Source organism: Sinohyriopsis cumingii, chromosome 15 (assembly GCF_028554795.1).
Source record: "Sinohyriopsis cumingii isolate HCF-2022 chromosome 15, ASM2855479v2, whole genome shotgun sequence".
In the NCBI taxonomy this organism is placed as follows: Eukaryota; Metazoa; Mollusca; class Bivalvia; order Unionida; family Unionidae; genus Sinohyriopsis; species Sinohyriopsis cumingii.
In genome coordinates, this window is record NC_142975.1 from 26,593,886 (window position 1) to 26,613,195 (window position 19,310).

General features: G+C 36.5%; 1 protein-coding gene across 2 annotated transcripts in view; it reads left to right on the forward strand.

Annotated features, from left to right (window-relative positions):
- The first annotated feature begins 202 nt into the window (after nt 1-202).
- The window catches only part of LOC149781446 (uncharacterized), a 57,491-nt gene continuing 38,383 nt past the window's right edge, over nt 203-19,310 (forward strand). Inside the window, exons 1-3 of one of the 2 annotated variants that reach the window (XM_089935529.1) lie at nt 203-290; nt 9,062-9,556; nt 17,480-17,650. In XM_089935529.1, the coding sequence (XP_089791655.1) occupies nt 9,073-9,556; nt 17,480-17,650 (655 nt within the window). In that variant the 5' untranslated portion in view covers nt 203-290; nt 9,062-9,072. Of the gene's footprint in view, nt 329-9,061; nt 9,557-17,479; nt 17,651-19,310 lie in introns of both variants that reach the window. The other variant, XM_089935530.1, reaches the window with a different exon arrangement.

Genomic DNA, 19,310 nt, shown 5'->3' on the forward strand with positions numbered 1-19,310 from the left:
ATAAGTTTTGTTTTCACACTGAACCCTGTTATATATATATATATATATATATATATATATATATATATATATATATATATATATATATAGAAGAGAGAGAGAGAGTACACGACACTTGGAAGGTTACAATTAACACGGTTCTCCAAATATTTGGAGGAAAATTTGAACAAGTACCGGTGTCATATGATGAACAAAACTAATCCTCACCGCTGAAGAGTCACTATTTGTTGATGATCAAAGCTGAAAATAGATGTCAATAATGGATATTGGAAACACTTTTTAATATCAAAGTAATGAGTTCTTAACATAAGCTTTTGTTACATGTGTTGTAAGTACTGTACAGTTGTTTATCAGAAGTTAGTTTCAAGTTAAATTGTGAATATGACCATTGTGTTAGATAAAATGAGTGAGTGCATGTCGTATCGTTGCTTACAACTTAAATATGAGTCATACATATAGTATAACATAGTTCATGTGAGGATACTTATCTCCTTTCTCGCGCAACCTATTTAAAAATCAACGCTGATATTTAACATTATATTTCACGTAGCATAATAAATTTGGTACCAATGTTTAGCTCAGGCATTCGACTTTGTAAGCATATCCACAGTTTGGCTTACTATCATACCATTAAGGAATACCAGACCATTTTCCCACGCTGCTGCTCGACATGCCATAATCGCGCCTGCTAGCGGGGTGATCGCATTTAAACTGGTTTTTGTCGCGCGCTATTATGTAAGAGGGAACACGCCTGCAGTTGGGAAGAAGTTGTACTACAAAACAGAGACATGATAATGTTGTCATTTATAAACAAAGCCTGGGAAAACACAGGTAGGAGAAAGAACAAAAAAAAACGTTACACAAGACCAATAAGTTAGAGGCAATTATGTAACTTCATATATAACTTCTGTATTGATTTGTCATCAGAGGTCTCGCTAGGATTTTAAAACTAGGAGTCCAGGACTCCCATTTTGGTAAAAATAAGAGTCCCACCGTCAAAAGTTGCTGTCCCTTCTTTCCTGTAGAATCAACACAGACGTGAGTGCATCTATTTTTAGATGAGAGGTTTTTGTAATGTAATCACTCACTATAATATAGCTTCATTACAACAGTCCATTGACAGGATCGCAAATTTATGGTTTATTTATTTGTGTACGTACTTCTAGTGATTTTAGGCAAATAAATAGTATTTGATTTGCTGTTTTTACCGTATTTTCGCAAATACGTTTCAAGTCAGAAAACGGCTTACACCTTAAAGCGCATCTCGCAAATTCCACAACATAGCATTGTCCCATACATTTCTGACCTACATAATTTGCATTTTAAAGTTAAATCTTTAATAAAATAACACCTAGGCTTTGGTTTCAATGATTATATATTTTTTCTTAATATATTTGCCCGATGATTTAAGAAAACAGACAATCTAATAAACTGGTACATCCCAGACTTGGTGAAGTCCACCATTATTTCCCGTTAGGCATACTGGTTCACTTACAGTTTCAAACTAATTTTATGATGAAATAGTGTATAAGAGGCAGTTAATATATATCCTGATCACAGATTCTGATCTTTAAACACAAGTTTTTATGTTTTATCATCAAAGGATAGCATGCAGGAAATTGATAGTTTCTACCTTACTGAGAAAAGGGTTAATGGTCAATCAGTTATCAAAACATAATGCTTGTGAATGGGCAAGAGTTTGTTTGTCAACGTAATTGATATAAAAACTAGGCCTAGCTACTGATGCCTTGGTGAATATATTTTGCTACAACACTAGAACTAACTGGGCTAAGGTGAGGGGCATTTTAAAAAAATATGGTATGGTCAGTCAATGTACCTCGTAAATAATCACAGGGCGAAGTCGTTTTCGCTTTCCTAACAGAAGAAGGCGAGGTTTACATTTTTAGGTGACTTGTCACCCAGTTACAAATGGCATTTTGTCTAAGTCTCAGCATGTCTTGATTCTGAGGTCACGTGCACTGCTTATTCGACTACATTTGGAAATGAACACAATAACGAAAGCTAAAGTTGTTTATTTGACGTACTTTTAACAATGACCACATGTACATCTCTGGATCTTTCTGCCTCTGAATTCAATCACTGTAAATATCTACATTTTCCCACATGGCCACCAGTTAAAGCCTTTGAACTTGCAGCCCAGCTAATGCATCATGTTCTTTTTTATGTACTCTTATAAAATAGCAACATGTATGTATCAAGGGGTCTTTCAGTCACTGAATTCTGTCATTGTAAATATCAGCACAGCTAACTGATCAACACATTTTCCCACTAAGCAGGTGGCTGAAGCAGGACTGGCAAGTCTTTGAATTTTGCTGCATACCTATTACATGCATATGGAGAACTCCCGCCCCAGTTATTTTCTGCATCCCAGATCAAAAATTGGCGTCCAAATACGCATAATTAAGCGTTTCCGAGATCTCTGTGTCATGTCTTTTATTTCAGTTTGTACATAATACCAATTTTTCCCATACAAGTATGTTCTTTCACACACACAAAAGACATCAGAAATATGGCTGTCAATTCAGATTAATTTTAGTTAAATTTTACATCATGCTGAATTATCATTTTGAAGAAATGTCATATGAAATAGTTAAGAAAAATCCTAATTGTATGTTACTCATCTATTACATTCATAGTTGAACATCCATACAATTGAGATGAATGAAAATGTGCATGATTTCTTGTTCATGTGATTATACTTGATTCCCTCTCCAGCAGTTACAGTTCAATCCAATATCAACTTTCTTGACCCAGTGTAATGCTGAACTGCCATTGTAAAAGACCAGTGATCGATAATTTTTGTCTGGGAATTTTGTAATGACAGTTAATGTGCAGATCACTCAAAAATCAAGACTGAATAAAAATTTTTATAACTATATTATGATTAAATTTAACAAATAAAATTAGTTTTCAAATTCATATCAGTAAAAATGTGCTTACATGACCGATGTGACTTTTGCTATAACTTAGATAGAATCTTATTTTTGAATTTTAGTCATAGACCGTTTTGATTTTTTCCATGCAAGTGCCATGTCATCCCAAGACTCATTAAAATGCCCCAAGACACCTCCAATTATGTTTTACAGTTGAAATCCTTTGTATCATTTGAACATAAAATCTTTTAATTTGGTACTAAATGCTCAGAAATTGAATGGAAAAAAATCTACAGTGGTGTAAGAGTTATTGTTTGTGCATCTGATTCTAAGTACTGAATAAGAACATTCTGTTGCATATAGATGAATAACAAATGAGCTGCAATGTATACTTCTACACTGTATTATCATGGCTGATGTGATTTCCAGATTATTTTGAACACGCACTGTCAATAGTAAAAGTCACACATGTCATGTGAGTTTATACAATAATCTTCAATGGAATTTTGATGGACAGGGTGCGAAATAAAGTGAAGAAAACACCCTTTAAAGGTATGTGCAATCAAATTCTCCAAAATTAAACTTGTATGCATTTTGACACTGCTATGACTGACTGCATTGCAAAAGCAGAGATAAACACCACTGACATTTAGTTTATTCTTTATAACTCGGACTGCTTAAATTATAACCCCCCAAAAAAATAGGCTGGCTGTGATTTCTGAAATTTTAAAGCTCATGCATGTATTGTAGATTGTAAACCATACTAAAGTACATGCAGAGTGTTCAGCACAATTGACCTTTATTTCATATCTTGTAACCTTGGCCACTTTAAAAGTAGACTTTTCTGATCAACAACAACAAAAAAAAGAGGGAAAAAAGAAAAAGGAGACTGGCTACAGGTGGGTGAATTTGTCAGGTAAAGCATTTAGTGCAGTGGTCTCAAACATGCAGCATGTGGCCCATGAAGTTATTTCCTTCTACCCACAATGACACCAGAATTTGTAAGATAACAAATAATGCAAATGCAAGGGTTTCAGTAATGTTTCTCTCATGCCACTACTAGTCCTCATGTGGCCTTCATGGTGATTTGAGTTTGAGACCCCTGATTTGATGTCATTTGTTATTGATTATAAACCAAGCTAAAGTACTTGTCACAAACTGCTCTTGTAGAAATTCCAGCCTGTGTGTTGTTACGATGCATGGAAATTCCAGCCTGTGTGTTGTTATGATACATGGAAATTCCAGCCTGTGTGTTGTTATGATACATGGAAATTCCAGTCTGTGTGTTGTTATGATGCATGTTGATTTGGGCCTAATTTCCTACTGAGTGGTCGCTGCCTGTAACAAATTTATTAACAATGATCAACATTTTCTAGACTACTGTTTACACATTATAGGCCAATATTATCATACCAACATAAAGTGAGTATGAACTGGTCAGAGCTAACAGGTTGCTAATGTAATTATTGTGCACGCATAATTGGTTTAAGGATAAATTAGTTTTGAAATTATCTTTGATGTTTATGATAGAGAAAGATTGAATTGGTTATGATTTGAATGGATGAACTTCAGATCAGATATTAATGTTTGCTTCATTGCCTATCAAATTATTATAAATTAGACAAAACTGGAAAATATGGTGGCTTGGGATGCCAGTTGTCAGAGGTAGGTGGACAAAAGTCAGACCTTGAAAGTGTTTCATTGGTGATTAATTTGCTTCAGTCAATGAAATGTTAATAATTTGGGTGTTTTAATGATTGTATTAATCATTACATATTTACTAAATATTGTGCTCTGTGATTTATTTCATGCTTTGGAATTACTTAATACTGAAGAATGAGATGGAATAATTTTTTCTGTGGCTTGGTCAAGTATATTTTCTCTTCTGTCTTAGTCTCAGAAATGACATGCCAGCCATACATATTTAGAAAGAGAAACAATTGTACAAAAATCAGTAATGGCCATGTCTGTCTCATTGTTTGATTTTATGTTTATTGTAAAATAATATGGAATTATTACTCTTTATAAAACATGAGACAAGAAATCTTAAACATCAATTTGCTGAACAGTTTAAGCTATGAGTTGATGAATGTCAAGAACAAATAACTCTGAGATTTCAGTTTTGACTTGAAATTTTCATTTTGATTGACGTTAAGATTTTGGTGTCAAAGGTCAGAGGACTCTTCAGTTTTTAAATACATTGAAAACTCGGGGGTTGCTGCTTGGTGCAACAGGATAGACCTGAATGGATGCTTGGATCAAATGACATTACAACACAATGTGATGAAAGATGGAAATTTATAAAAATGAATTAATAAAAATATATATTCACCAAATACAGTGATTCTTTCGTGCTCTAAACATATGTCTCATTCAGTTACATTATCCAAACATTCACAAATACGAAAGAGAAAAGAAATGGTTCATATATTCAGATGTATGATGGTAACATTCATATAATCTCATGTAATGAAAGTAATCTCATGTTATGAAAATAAGATTCAAATAATCTCATGGAATGAAAATAAGATTCAGATAATCTCATGTAATCAAAATGACTCAATTGTACTCATTTGAAACAACAGTCAGTTGAAACAAGCAAATGACTTGGTCATTTGTACAGCCATATGATTCATAAATATTTGTAAAAACTTGCAAATGTGTCCACTGACAAATCACACACTTCTCCCGAATTCTTGGGTTGTCCCTCACACTTGTATCAGCTGCACATGCCCTTCATGAATCCACCAAGTGCATAAGTTTACAAATTAGCGGTTTTGTCTTTGTATGGCCTTAATGGTTACATGGTTACATCATCCTCCATGTCCATATAGACACACAGACGACCAGACAGACAGCCTGATATACCTGCACACACATATGTACAGACAAAACAGTTTTCCTGAATTGGGTTGATCCACACTTGTATTGGCCACACCCACTCTTCATGGACCCACCATGTGCACAGACATACATATAGACATATATACAGACAGCTACAGTAAAACCAGACTGGTAATAATAACAGCTATGGAATTGAAATCTAAGGATACATGCTACTAAATTAAACCCTAATAGGAACTTGTAACAATTCAAAAGTTCACAACATTTCAAATCTGTGTAGTAAAAAAGGCATAATTTCTTGAGATGACATTAAAAACTAAATATGCTTCACATATCAAATAAAATACAGATGTAACACTTACCCCTATGGCTGTAGAACAAAAATGGAGAACATTCACTCCTTGACAAGATCCAAAAGACCAGTGTGTCAGTTAGAATAGAAGTAACTTGCCATAAATCTACAAGAGAGTGAGTATTAGTAAGGGTAAAATACCCGTGCATACAGTGCTTTTAGTGTCTCTCGTCGCAAGTGATCAATAATGAGATACATGCTAGTTCAGTCACAATTATCCACCGTAGGTAATGTTGTATGAAATGTACGATGAAAATGATCAAATCATTCTAAGCCGAAACCAAGTTATTTCTTGCCTTATTCTGTGACACTTGGAAATTTAACCATTTTTCAGTTGGCAAATTTCTTGTTTTTATGGAAAATGACATCTGAAAATTTGATTGACTTTCGTGGTTTTAGTGGTAATTAGTGCCAGAAGAGCAGATGCTGTCTTTGAAATTCCCTCAGTAGGCATGTGATTTTCCATGTCCATTGGTTGGTAATTTTGAATTAAGTTTTCAAGTTACCAGTACCATATATTGTGTTGAAATAGGAAGTAGTGTCTCTTTGTGGCAGAACCAGTTAGTGCTGAATTTGTACTTCAGCCAATAAAATTGGGTCATTCAGAACCAGCATTAGGTTAGCATGCATATTTAATACATATGCATGGTTTAACGAAAAGTTGATTTTCTGTAAATGACACTTAATTAGGATGTCATTTGTTGACAGATGGGGCCCCTAGGAGAAGACAAACCAGAAGTAATTAAAAATGCTGATTTCAATAGCAAATGAAAATAAACTAGCATTGTGTCATATATTTCATATTTATTCAGCCTGAAGATACCGTTTATCATGTAAAGCATTGCATGAAGGTAACTGGGAAATGTGTACCACTAGCATAGTGCAAGATGACTTTTTTAAGGATTGACCACTGTTTTGTAGGGTCTTGTAAGAGGGGGATCTGCCATAAACCTTTAAGTAACACTACAACATTTACCAGTGTTTATATGGTATGCATTAGCCTGTTTAATTGAAACAAATTAAAACTCAACCTTTCCCTCTATATGCACATGTGAGTTTGCATGTTATACCATGCTTAAATTGTGATTGTTTTATTTTCTGTACATGTATTAAAACAGGATTCAGTTTTTAAAGGGAGCTTCAGTAGCTCAGTTGGTAAACTGTTAGGCTTGTAAGCCATGTCTTGTGGATTAGGTAACCACCCAGGCAAGCCCAAGTTGGCTGCCTCTGTGTGGCCTTGGATAAAGGCACTTAGGTCACATTTCCTTGACATGAAATAGTCAAATGTGTTCAAGTGCTGATAACCCAGCCCCCCTCACCCAATTTGTTTTAAGGATATGTCTTTGTTGAATTTATCAGAAAATGTACCAGGTAGATATAACAAACCTTTAGGGTATCATGACATTGTTTCATACTATTATATATACATGATGAAAAAATTGATAATGCAATAGATATACTGCCTGAAGATGCACATAGAATATTTTTGTACAATTTGCAATGACTAGTAGTGCTTTCATGATTGACCTTGATGGTGTTATGGCCTTATTATGGTGGATGCAGCTACTCTCAGAATTAAGCTCAGTAATGAAAAAAATGATCAAATTTTCACATATCTTTTATTTTTTTGTACAATAAGACTGTTGTAGAATTGATTCAGTCCAGTGGAGTATCTGAAATATTTCCTTTTTCTACATTGTTTCTGTGTAATCCTGTCACTCAGGGTCAGATTTGGATAATGAGTCATGTGACCATGTTATGTTGTCTGTGAAAGGGGTTAATAGGAAAATGCAATGGCTTACAAGCTTGAAACAGTGTTTCTTTAAAATGTGACTCCTCAAAGGCTTTGTTAACGAACATGTTTTTCAGAGATAAATAATGTTGAGTAAAGGTCAAATATGAAAGTTTCTATTTAAACTGATATTTGAATCTTTCATATTCCTTATCACTTATTTTAATGTTCTGTTGCATTGTTTAGAAATGGGTTAAAAAGTGTGTTATTACAGGTGTTACTTGCAGTAGCCATTACTTGTTGAAGATGGGTTTAGTTTTGTGAAAATCTACTTATCACACTTATGGTATGCTTAGATAGGGCCAAAATAAACTTATCATGCTTATAGTAGACTTAGACAGGGCCAAGATAAACTGATCATGCTTATGGTAGACTTAGACAGGGCCAAGATAAACTGATCATGCTTATAGTAGACTTAGACAGGGCCAGGATAAACTGATCATGCTTATGGTAGACTTAGACAGGGCCAAGATAAACTTATCATGCTTATAGTAGACTTAGACAGGGCCAAGATAAACTGATCATGCTTATGGTAGACTTAGACAGGGCCAAGATAAACTGATCATGCTTATAGTAGACTTAGACAGGGCCAAGATAAACTGATCATGCTTATAGTAGACTTAGACAGGGCCAAGATAAACTGATCATGCTTATGGTAGACTTAGACAGGGCCAAGATAAACTGATCATGCTTATGGTAGACTTAGACAGGGCCAAAATAAACTTATCATGCTTATGGTAGACTTAGACAGGGCCAAGATAAACTGATCATGATTATGGTAGACTTAGACAGGGCCAAGATAAACTTATTGTGCTTATGGTAGACTTAGACAGGGCCAAGATAAACTGATCATGCTCATGTTAGACTTAGACAGGGCCAAGATAAACTGATCATGCTTATGGTAGACTTAGACAGGGCCAGGATAAACTGATCATGCTTATAGTAGACTTAGACAGGGCCAAAATAAACTTATCATGCTTATGGTAGACTTAGACAGGGCCAAGATAAACTGATCATGCTTATGTTAGACAGGGCCAAGATAAACTGATCAACCTAATGCTAAACTGAAATAGGATAGAAATAAACTTATCACGCTTATGGTAAATTTGACAAAATAAAAAATTTTGTTTCTTATACTGGGAAATATAATTGGCTGGTTCTTTTTTCCTCTCATTTCAGGTCTTCACTAGATGTTTTCACATGAACTGATGTATTTGTGTTATAGAAGAAATCCTGTTAGGAAAGATATGGCAGATAAAGCAGTGGCTGTACTTTCTTTTGCTACCTTTTTAGTGTTGTCTCAAATATTCATTGTAGATTGCAGAACAGTCCTTTCTTCACTGATAGCTCGAAGGTTCTACAATACATCAGATGGCAAAATGTGTTACTACTGTGCCCCGGGGCAGTTTTGGGTAGGGGATTGCATCAGTCCAAGAGAGGTGGCAAGATGTAAACCCTGTGAAAATGGATATTTCCAAACAGTTGAAAATATTGCTTGGAGTTGCGAACCGTGTACCAAATATTGTATTCAGCACTATCAGGATTTCATTGGAGTGTGTAATGCCACAACAGACAACATTTGCCAGTGTAAAAGTGGTTATTTCAGATTTGATGAAGAAGGCCACTGTCAACAGCATAGCACCTGTCCTCCAGGACAGGGTGTTAAGTCTCCAGGTAAATATTATTCTACCAAATCAGAATACACTCATATTGAAGGCATTAAGTATGTTTTTAAACACTGTTGTAATTAACTCCATCAGGAATATTGGTCTATCTGTCTTCTAAACAGCACTTCAAAGTCATATAACCTCTAAGCTTCATGCGTGTGGCTGCACAGCTGCTCATACATCCCATGCATTGCAATCAACCAAGATCTATAAATTTTGTTCAAGTCACCATAATGCTTGCACAATGCAGCGTGCATAGCACACATCTACCATTCGCTTAGAGGGAACATTGCCTACAGGTAAATTGTCTCATAACAGATATTGTAGCACCTAAGTTATATGGTGCTTCTTGATTTGCAGGCTTTTACATGTAATATAGGAAACTTGTTTATATTACTGTATAGGTTCCTCTGATTGGATAAGTACAGGTCAGTTTTCTATACGTGGTTTGCTCATTGGTGTCTAACTCATGTAGTGCTACTAGAAGCACTCAGATTCATATTTGTGACTTGAAATGTTTATTTAGTGTCCACTACTAGTTATTAATACTAAGGATAATTTGGTACTTGTTCAGGTCATGTGTACCCCTCTACCGGTATTTGTCATAGTGGGTACCCCTGCACGGTTTCTTACTAGTTCAAAAACCAAGACACTGACTGCAGTCTAACTGTATATAGGGTCAGCTCTATTTTGTCTTGCAGATTTAGACCATAGCCGAGACCAGTCTTACAACCACTCAACATATGTAATTTTCTCTGGTTGTCATTTCTGCGATGCATGTCGGACTTGCCTATTATGGACAGATGTCATTCATAGCTTTTGGGATGAAAACATCGCTTGTACCCAAGAGTTCACACCATATCATTTCTGGGCTGTGAAATGAAGAGTAGCATTAGGCATCACTTACAGTCTGGTATATCAGAATTATGGACTGGATGCATGGTTCAATATCTTGTACCTCATCCCAGCCTCAAGAACTGGACTATGTCATGATGGCCATGTCCTTCACGACTGGACTTGGCCATATAACAGATCACAGTGGACCATTACCACAATCAATCTACAATATCAGCCACCAAAAAACAAACTTGTCCAGTTCCATTACTTACTTAGTGCTGCCAAGCTGTTCTCGAGTATGATGCCCAGTTTAGTACCATTACACTAATGAACCCACTTCATGAAATCAGTTATACCTAGATTAGTCTTATTCACTAGTGCTGCTAGGCACTTCGTGCAGATGATGCCCAGTATGTATAGGCACTCTCTTGGATTAGTCTAACCACATAGTGCTGCTAGGGACTTCCTGTGGAAGACATACAGTTTATATAGACACCCTTATCAATCAGTCTTACCTGCAGAAACACTTACCTCAGAACACTTCTAACATACAGTTTCCATTCTTGGGCCTCCATTTTCAAGGGATGTCTCTTCATTTACCTTCAAGCCTCTGCCACCCAAGAGACACTTTACTTTGTGACACATTAGAAGTAATGGGATCTTGCTCACAAGTGATACAAGTTTTGTGGGCCACCATTATCGACATTCTTCTCCAACTACTTCACAGGTAGTGCAGGAGATATCAGCTTCATAGACGACAAAACAGGCATTCAAGTTCCCATATTTTTATTAGATTTTACTTGGATGAGTTCTGTCCTTATTTTATTACATCACCTGCCAAGTCAACAGATCTGAAATCAAGTGAGAATTATCTACAGAAGATTCTGCTTGCAGTTGTTTCTACAATCTAAACAGTTATTGACATTGTGGGACTGAGTATGCTGTCAATTGTGAGTTCCAGTCATCTATGGGTGTATTATATCTCAAATGCCTCTTATTTTTAAATTGAATACTCTTGAGTTGATTCGCAGTGTCATGTAATCAACCTTATATCCAATATTTTGATGATCCTCAATATGCAGACCACAGCTTGTATCCTTATGTCCTTTCTCCATCTGAATGGAATAAGCATGTGCATAGTCATAGGAGTGTCCACTTTATAGCATAGAGGTACAACATAACATAGCCATAATAGCAACTATGAATTGATAACAAGAGCTCTGTTCAGTGCTCTGAACCCCCATCATTTTGACAGAATATGCTACAAACCACATCCTTTTCAATCTCGGCGGTAGTGGAGGGATTTACAAGGCAACCAGCAAGGTCACATGGATATCCCTTGAGAGCATGCCACTGGGAAATGGTCCTATAACTCCTGAACTAAGTGGAAGAATGAGAGGGACAGCACACATACTAAGCCTTTGGCCACAGCTCTTTCATCTGCAATGCAGCTGTTATCAGTTGGTCCTCAGCCTAAGTACATTCAGTCAGCTCTGTTATGCCCTTGGGTTTGCAATGGAATACAACAATGGGTCCTAACACTGTCAATTGTGAATACTGCATAATAGGCATTAACTTGGAAGAGACATGATTTCACACCCACACTCATACAGCTTTTCAGAAGTTCTGTGATTTGCCTACAACAGGCTATAAACACCAGACTAGTTATAGTTTGGAGCAGGACGTGATTTTACATGTTACTCTCCTTTCATTCTCAATTTCTTATCAATGAGAACATCGTACCCATTGAATTTTCGGTTGACTAGGTCTGGACTTTATATTCAAGTAAGAATGTTTCCCAGGAAAAGAGATTTGAATTCCTGTAATGGTAAGTTCTGTGTCTCTATATAGCAATCCATCTGCTAGATTATTCATTTTCTGGCAGAGTTTTGCCCATTATAGCAGCTGATGTCTTAGTCCTTGGTTGCTTTATTGGGCTTTCTTAACAATGATTGCGTGGTGCAAGAAGAGACCAAACCTTGATAATTAGACCAACTCTCTCAATCAGCAACCATTCAAGGTTGCATGACAAAGGCACTTTAGACTTGCATTGGCAGTCCCTTTGTAAATAATCCTCCAGCAATCATGATCGCTACAGATGCGAACACGGAGGGCTGGAGGGAGCAAGTCTTCTTCCTTTTTGGACTGACATAGGAGTGCAGCCCTCTCAAGATTTTTATTTATATGTCCACATCATCAAAATAGATGCCGTTTTTGAAACCCTGTTATTGGTGGCTGGCAAATCTGCAGGGGAATAGAATAGAATTCCCATTCTGCCCAATAACTTCACTGTTGTGACTGATCCTAGACTGTTACAGCAATTTACTCGAAATATAATCTTATTGGTTTGCACCAGAGTTCTTTATTCCAATGGAAACATCTGTACCACAATAGCTAACTTTCTTGGCTCTTCATTGAGAAAGAGTTAGCACCCACTGCAGTTAAACTTACTGTTCCACAGTCTTTAGCACACTGTTATTGTAGAAGAGAGGATATTGCACGAATCAAGAACCAGTTTCAACTTCTATTTGTTTGGATTTCACTGTTGCCAGTTGTACTAGACCCTTGTCCAAATGGACTTTTCATGGGTATTAACCTGGCTGACCAAGACACTAACTGAACTGCTCTCAAGAACATAATTAGTTCACCTATCATACAAGTCACGACTATCACTACTTTGGCAATCAGCAGGCAAATCAGCAATGCATTTCTTGGTTGACCCATCTACTTACAGTTCTAACATGATGGATCAATATTGCTCATGAAGTCCCCCCCCCCCGCCGCCTTGTGTGGCGTTTTGTCGTATTGGGGTGGGGTACTTCCAATATAATTTAATTAAATTATGATGAAAGTTCCACCCTGGCTCGTTAGGTTAGAAAGTTAAATTAGTGATGATGTAGGTTTACAGCTCTGAGCCCCCAGTCAGCAATGCCGACGGTTAAATTATAGAGAACACGAAGATGAAATTCAATCAATAACAATTTAATAAATGTGATAATTTAAAAACGATAACTTCCAATCACTCGCCTTTCCCTCGACCAAGTGACAGCCTAATTCATCCCGTGATTTACAGTGTGAGTTCGATTTTCCCCCTGTCCTTACATCTACTCATCTATTTCTTCCCGCTGATTCCTTCCTTCTTTCCGTTCCTCTAACTCCTCCTTTGTCTGTTTCCCTCTCTACTATCTCCTCCTCCAACTTCGCTCCAGACTTCACTTCACCTTTCTTCTCTCCTTTCTTCTCCTTTCCTCTGTCTCTCTATTCGAGACTACGGGACCAAACTTTAACTGGTCTGTCCCTCAAAGCTTCCTGTGAAAAACCACAAGGCGTTAACAAATGTTTTATCGAACCTCACCTCACACTATAATGACAATTAACCATCAGATAGCTGTCACTTTTTCGGCCAGGCATGCATACACATCGAAATTCCCACACACTTCTTGCAGGGTAAACAATGGCGTAATAACACAGTATCAGCGAATTGTTATACAGACATCAATACATTGCGTCACGTCAGTATATACACATATATATTTAATCTCATCGTACTACAATCTGACAAAATCAGATGCATGTCTGTACATTACAAATATTCAACAATGGCAAAATCTATAATCATATGAACATATGTGTTAGTCTACTGTAAAATACCCACATAGTAAATTACAATATTAACTCTTACGACGGCTGGCAAGCTATATAATTCTTTACAAATATCAACTCATTTCTTCAAAATATACAAACATATTATCAAAACAAAGTAATTCTTCGTACTACGATTCTGGTACTAATAAAGTATACATACAACCTACAATTAAAATGCAGTCGCATTCCACAAAGACCGAACAAATATCTACTGACCGTTTGAAGCTTTCTGTACTTAGACCTTCCCGCTCTAAGATTTTCCCGCCAATAACGAATGGCTATTCGGAGTTACGCTAACCTCTTCTCTGGGTAATTTCTCCCAGCGAACTAACTTTTGCCGGAAAACTCAGGGATATCATTCTACCCAAATTAAGGTCTCCCCCCATCTCGATTCTGATTGGGTGGCGCTGTGCCCCTGTCCAATCGTCTTAGCGGCCAGTTCAACCTGTCTGTCTGTTTGCAGGGGAAAGAAGTTAGGACACTCCCACTTCTTCATGCAATTTCTTTTGATCTTGGAAACATTTCGACACCTATGTGATAACTGGCTATCGGGCGCCTCGCAACTCCGATGTCCGGTTTTTCGATTCTAGCCACAACAGTCTTACATAACGGATTAGTGCTAGCCTTCGGCAGTGTTCGACATCAAACAATGACCCGTCAGAATTATCTTGATTATACATGTTTCAAACTGGGCTACTCTGGGTCAGGGTAAACATGACACCTTGCAAGGGCATCATTGACTCACGCTTCATACCAGACCTGCTTCCTCATTTGCAATAGTACCAACAGACAGAATCAGCAAATATATGCCTTATCAGTGGATCCAAATTACATGCAATTTCAATATGATGTGTCATTTTCACTCATGACTTTTTCATTGCCAAGAACAGGCTCTCATCCATGAGTAACGAGATTTTTGTAATGAAATCTCTGCCTACTCTGGACACTTAAGCTCAAGATCACCTACAAGATCCAGTACCATCTTTGAAGTGGTACCTTAAAATGACAGGACCATTGAGGGAGATCATGCTTATTTCTACCTCTCAAATAGAACAGGAAGATATGTCATCTTGGATTAAGTGGATTAGAACTGTTACCACAAGCATAGCATTTGACTGGAACTTTCTCTAACTGACATTATCCAGTCTGTGGGATTGAGATTGGAGTTGACATTCTCTATCAAAGAGGTCTTTCATCCCAAATTTGTTCACCCTCCCATGTCATTTGAAAGCTTCTTAGGTTGCATCTTCAGAACATCAACTGGAAATACAGGAGGGGGGAAACTTTCTCATTTTGAAGTTGCTCCTCAACAGATGTAATATTCTCCAGTTGGGCTATCTAGAAGCTGTCTCACGTACCTTAGGGGACTTGAGATGGCATATCTAAGGTAAAGGGATGTATCTCTGTCCATCTCTTACCTATTCTTCAAAGGTTCATGATTGGGTAACATATTCAAAGAAGAAAATAATTTTTTTCTAGTAAAGTATGTTTTGTTGCAAATATGTACCCAGTCATAATACACATACACCCTCCCAACCATCTTGCATTTACATCCATGTAGAGAGCATGCCTTCTGCTCAAGTAGTAACTAAGATATTGATGGGATTTGGCACCAATCACTATGCCTGACCACCACCTAGGTGGGCAGATAACTCTAAGATTTGGCACCAATCACTATGCCTGACCACCACCTAGGTGGGCAGATAACTCTAAGATTTGGCACCAATCACTATGCCTGACCACCACCTAGGTGGGCAGATAACTCTAAGATTTGGCACCAATCACTATGCCTGACCACCACCAAAGGTGGGCAGATATCTTTAAGATTTAGTGCTAAAAGTTTTTTGTATGGAAGGATTTGTGAAGTAGTAGTTCCCTGAAGGTATTATGATTGGGTAAGTATTCTTGAAGAATCACTTTACTAGAAATTTACTTGTCCTGCAAAATCTTCACTAATTGTTTGCTGCATGTGGCTGACTGGTGACAACTGAAACTTGACTAGCCATCAGACTGTTGAAAACTATTAGTCTGAAAGGACATTTTTGACTTGGGTTAGTGATCGATCTGCCTCTAATTTTGAGCCCTGCATGGTGTTTTTTATGCTCTTTCCATCAAATTTCCTTCACATTTCTTTTCCCACAAAGTATGATTGTATGATGCCAGATGTGCAGCAGACACCAGATTGGATAAAATAAGTATAATCTAACATTCACGAAAGCACCCCATTCCAAATAGCATTTGAGTACAAACACCCCAATCCAAATGGCATTGAGTACAAATATCCAAATCCATATGGCATCGAGTACAAACATCAAAATCTAAATGGCATTGAGTACAAATGGCATTGAGTACAAACACACCAATCAAAACAGCATTGAGTACAAACACCCCAATCCAAATGGCATTGAGTACAAACACCCCATTCCAAATGACATTTAGTACAAACACCCCAATCTGAATGGCATTGAGTACAAACACTTTTTTTAGCACTGCCATGGTTTAAGGAGGGGTAGGTCATGTGTAACAAAAAGTACTGGTTAATCTATAATAAAATGCATGCTCTGGCAAACTATTGAAGTAGATTTACTTTGTGAATGCATTTTTAGAGTATGATACATGTATTTTGGGATTAGTTTTCAAAATAGATTTAGTTCGTTTGGAGTTTAATATGGATTGGGGGTGTGGTAAATAAAATATTTTGAATGTCTGGTCATTTAGTAAGTTATTTATAATCTTATTTTTGATACATCTATGATTAATTTCATTTAAATATGCATGTATCTGAAATCAAAATGCCCCATACTTATTCAGCACCCTTTATCAAGGTCGAAACTATATTATGCATACAGTTTGATATTGAGATTAGGGGTCCTTGAGCAGGTCTTTCTACATTAGTCATGTGCATACGTTGTTTTTATTAAATTATTTAACTCCACCATCGTTTCCCGTAGACAGATGGATGCCAAGATTTAACTACTTAATATGCATAAACATAGTTGCAATATTTCCAGATTAAGCTTGCCACTTACATTTAGAATTAGTTAAATGGTGTAGAAAAGTCTGCATGTATACCATATATACTTGCTTAAAAGTTAAGCCCAACTGCAAACGCTGAAGACCCATATCTGCAGTTGCATGATGCACCAACAGAACTGGATCTATGCAGTTTTATTACAAGTAATTGGTAGAACAAACAACGTAGAACCTGATCTGCCAGTGCATTGTGCAGTGACAGATTAAGGTAGGGTACATGTTGTTTGGACTTGACCTATAAGCAAGTTCAGATGGTAAGTGGAAGAATTTACATGTAACATACATGCAAGTAATTGCCAAGATATGTTTATCTAAAAACCTAATTCATCCACCTGCAGCTGGCATGTATTTGTTCAGATTAGATGTATGATGTAATCCACATTGCTGTAACTAATCCTGACTTTGTCATTTCCAGGTAACAAGGACAAGGACACAATCTGTGAAAACTGTATAGCAGGCAAGACATTTTCTGGTAATGACTCTGCCACAGAAGTTTGTATGCCCTGTACCAGCTGTGAGAAGCAAGGACTGATTGACATAACTCCATGTACAAATAGGAGTAATTCAGAATGTAGTAACTTTACAGGTACATGTGCAAATGAATTTATATGTAATTGATGTTGTTTGTTTGCATCTGTAATATATTTTCATATTGGGGTAATAATAGTAATCATAATTTTTCCAATTTTCCATAATTATAAACATTTTTGTGGAGGAATATTGGAACTGTGTGATTTTGGTCATGTAGCTGTGTAAACCTCCATGTTTCAAATCACAAATTTGATATGTGTAACTGTAAGGTACTGTAAAATAATTTGTTAGGGTGTTTTGTTGAAATATTTTGTTCAAGATCAATAGTGATACTTCAGTTACCATTAATACTACTAAACATTTTTTATTATTATTGTTATTATTATTTTTATTATTATTATTATTATTATTATTATTATTATTATTATTTCTGACTTGTGATTGACTGTACTCCTAGATTTTGGTTCTTGTGGAACAACTACATATATATCAAGAATATGTGGTTTTCAGCCAAATTGGGTATGCAACTTTAATTTGAAGATATTTCAGACTCTTATAACGTTCAGTGCCATTTTTAGAGGTTTGTTGCATCATTTCTAAATTTTGATTATTGCAGTTTAATTTAACCAGAGATTAATGGATTCAGCTGTTAAACCTAAAATGCCTTTGATTGTTTGATTATTATTTAGTACAGATAAGACCCTAATTGTCCGTCCTTTGATTGTTAGGGTTCTGTGTTATTATTTAGTACATATAAGACCCTCATTGTCCGTCCTTTGATTGTTAGGGTGCTGTGTTATTATTTAGTACAGATAAGACCCTCATTGTCCGTCCTTTGATTGTTAGGGTTCTGTGTTATTATTTAGTACAGATAAGACCCTAATTGTCCATCCTTCTAAACACTTGTCTGTAGATAACTTTGCCAGGATCTTTGAATTTAAATTGAATATGCAGGTTTTAAAATAATAATGAACTATCAGATAAGTTTGATTATAAGCTTTTTGCATTATCATTTGGAATACTTGTGGTCTTTGATTGCCAACCCTTTATACATTTTTTGTTTCTTTGGTATATCGTTACCAAGAATTCGTAGATTTCAACCAAAATGAGTACCATACAGACTCATTTATAAATCGGGTCTAACTGCAAACAGCATTGACTTAAATATTATGTTGCATAATTTACTGGCAGATTTGGGTCTTTGCATGCTGTTAGGACTATTCATGTGACCTAGCTCAACCAATGGGAAGTTACAGAATGATTCTAGAAACATCAAAACCCTATCAGCCACTGGGAAATTAAGCCATATTATTAAGATCATTATTAATAATTGTCAACACTTACGTCAGCATCTATTTATAGATACTATGCAATGTTAAACTCTTAACCCTTTACCTCATGCATGCGCCTTTGGATGCCTCTATTCCATTCGCATGGAAGCACCCCTTTGAACGCCTCTGCTCGATTCACATACTACCGCCTTTTGATGCCTCTACACCATTCTCATGGAAGCGCCTTTTGATGCCTGCTTTAAACATCAGCCATTTTTAGCAGGTTTTCGTAGCGCCACCTTCAGAGAAACCCCCTAATAGCTACTACATTCATTTCTGTGAATGACCATTATGTCAGATCACATGGTCACTGTTTATGCTCTGGTCAAAATCTGCTATTTTAAGTAACTGGGTCATATTCTCCACTCTCCAAAATGGAGGTCA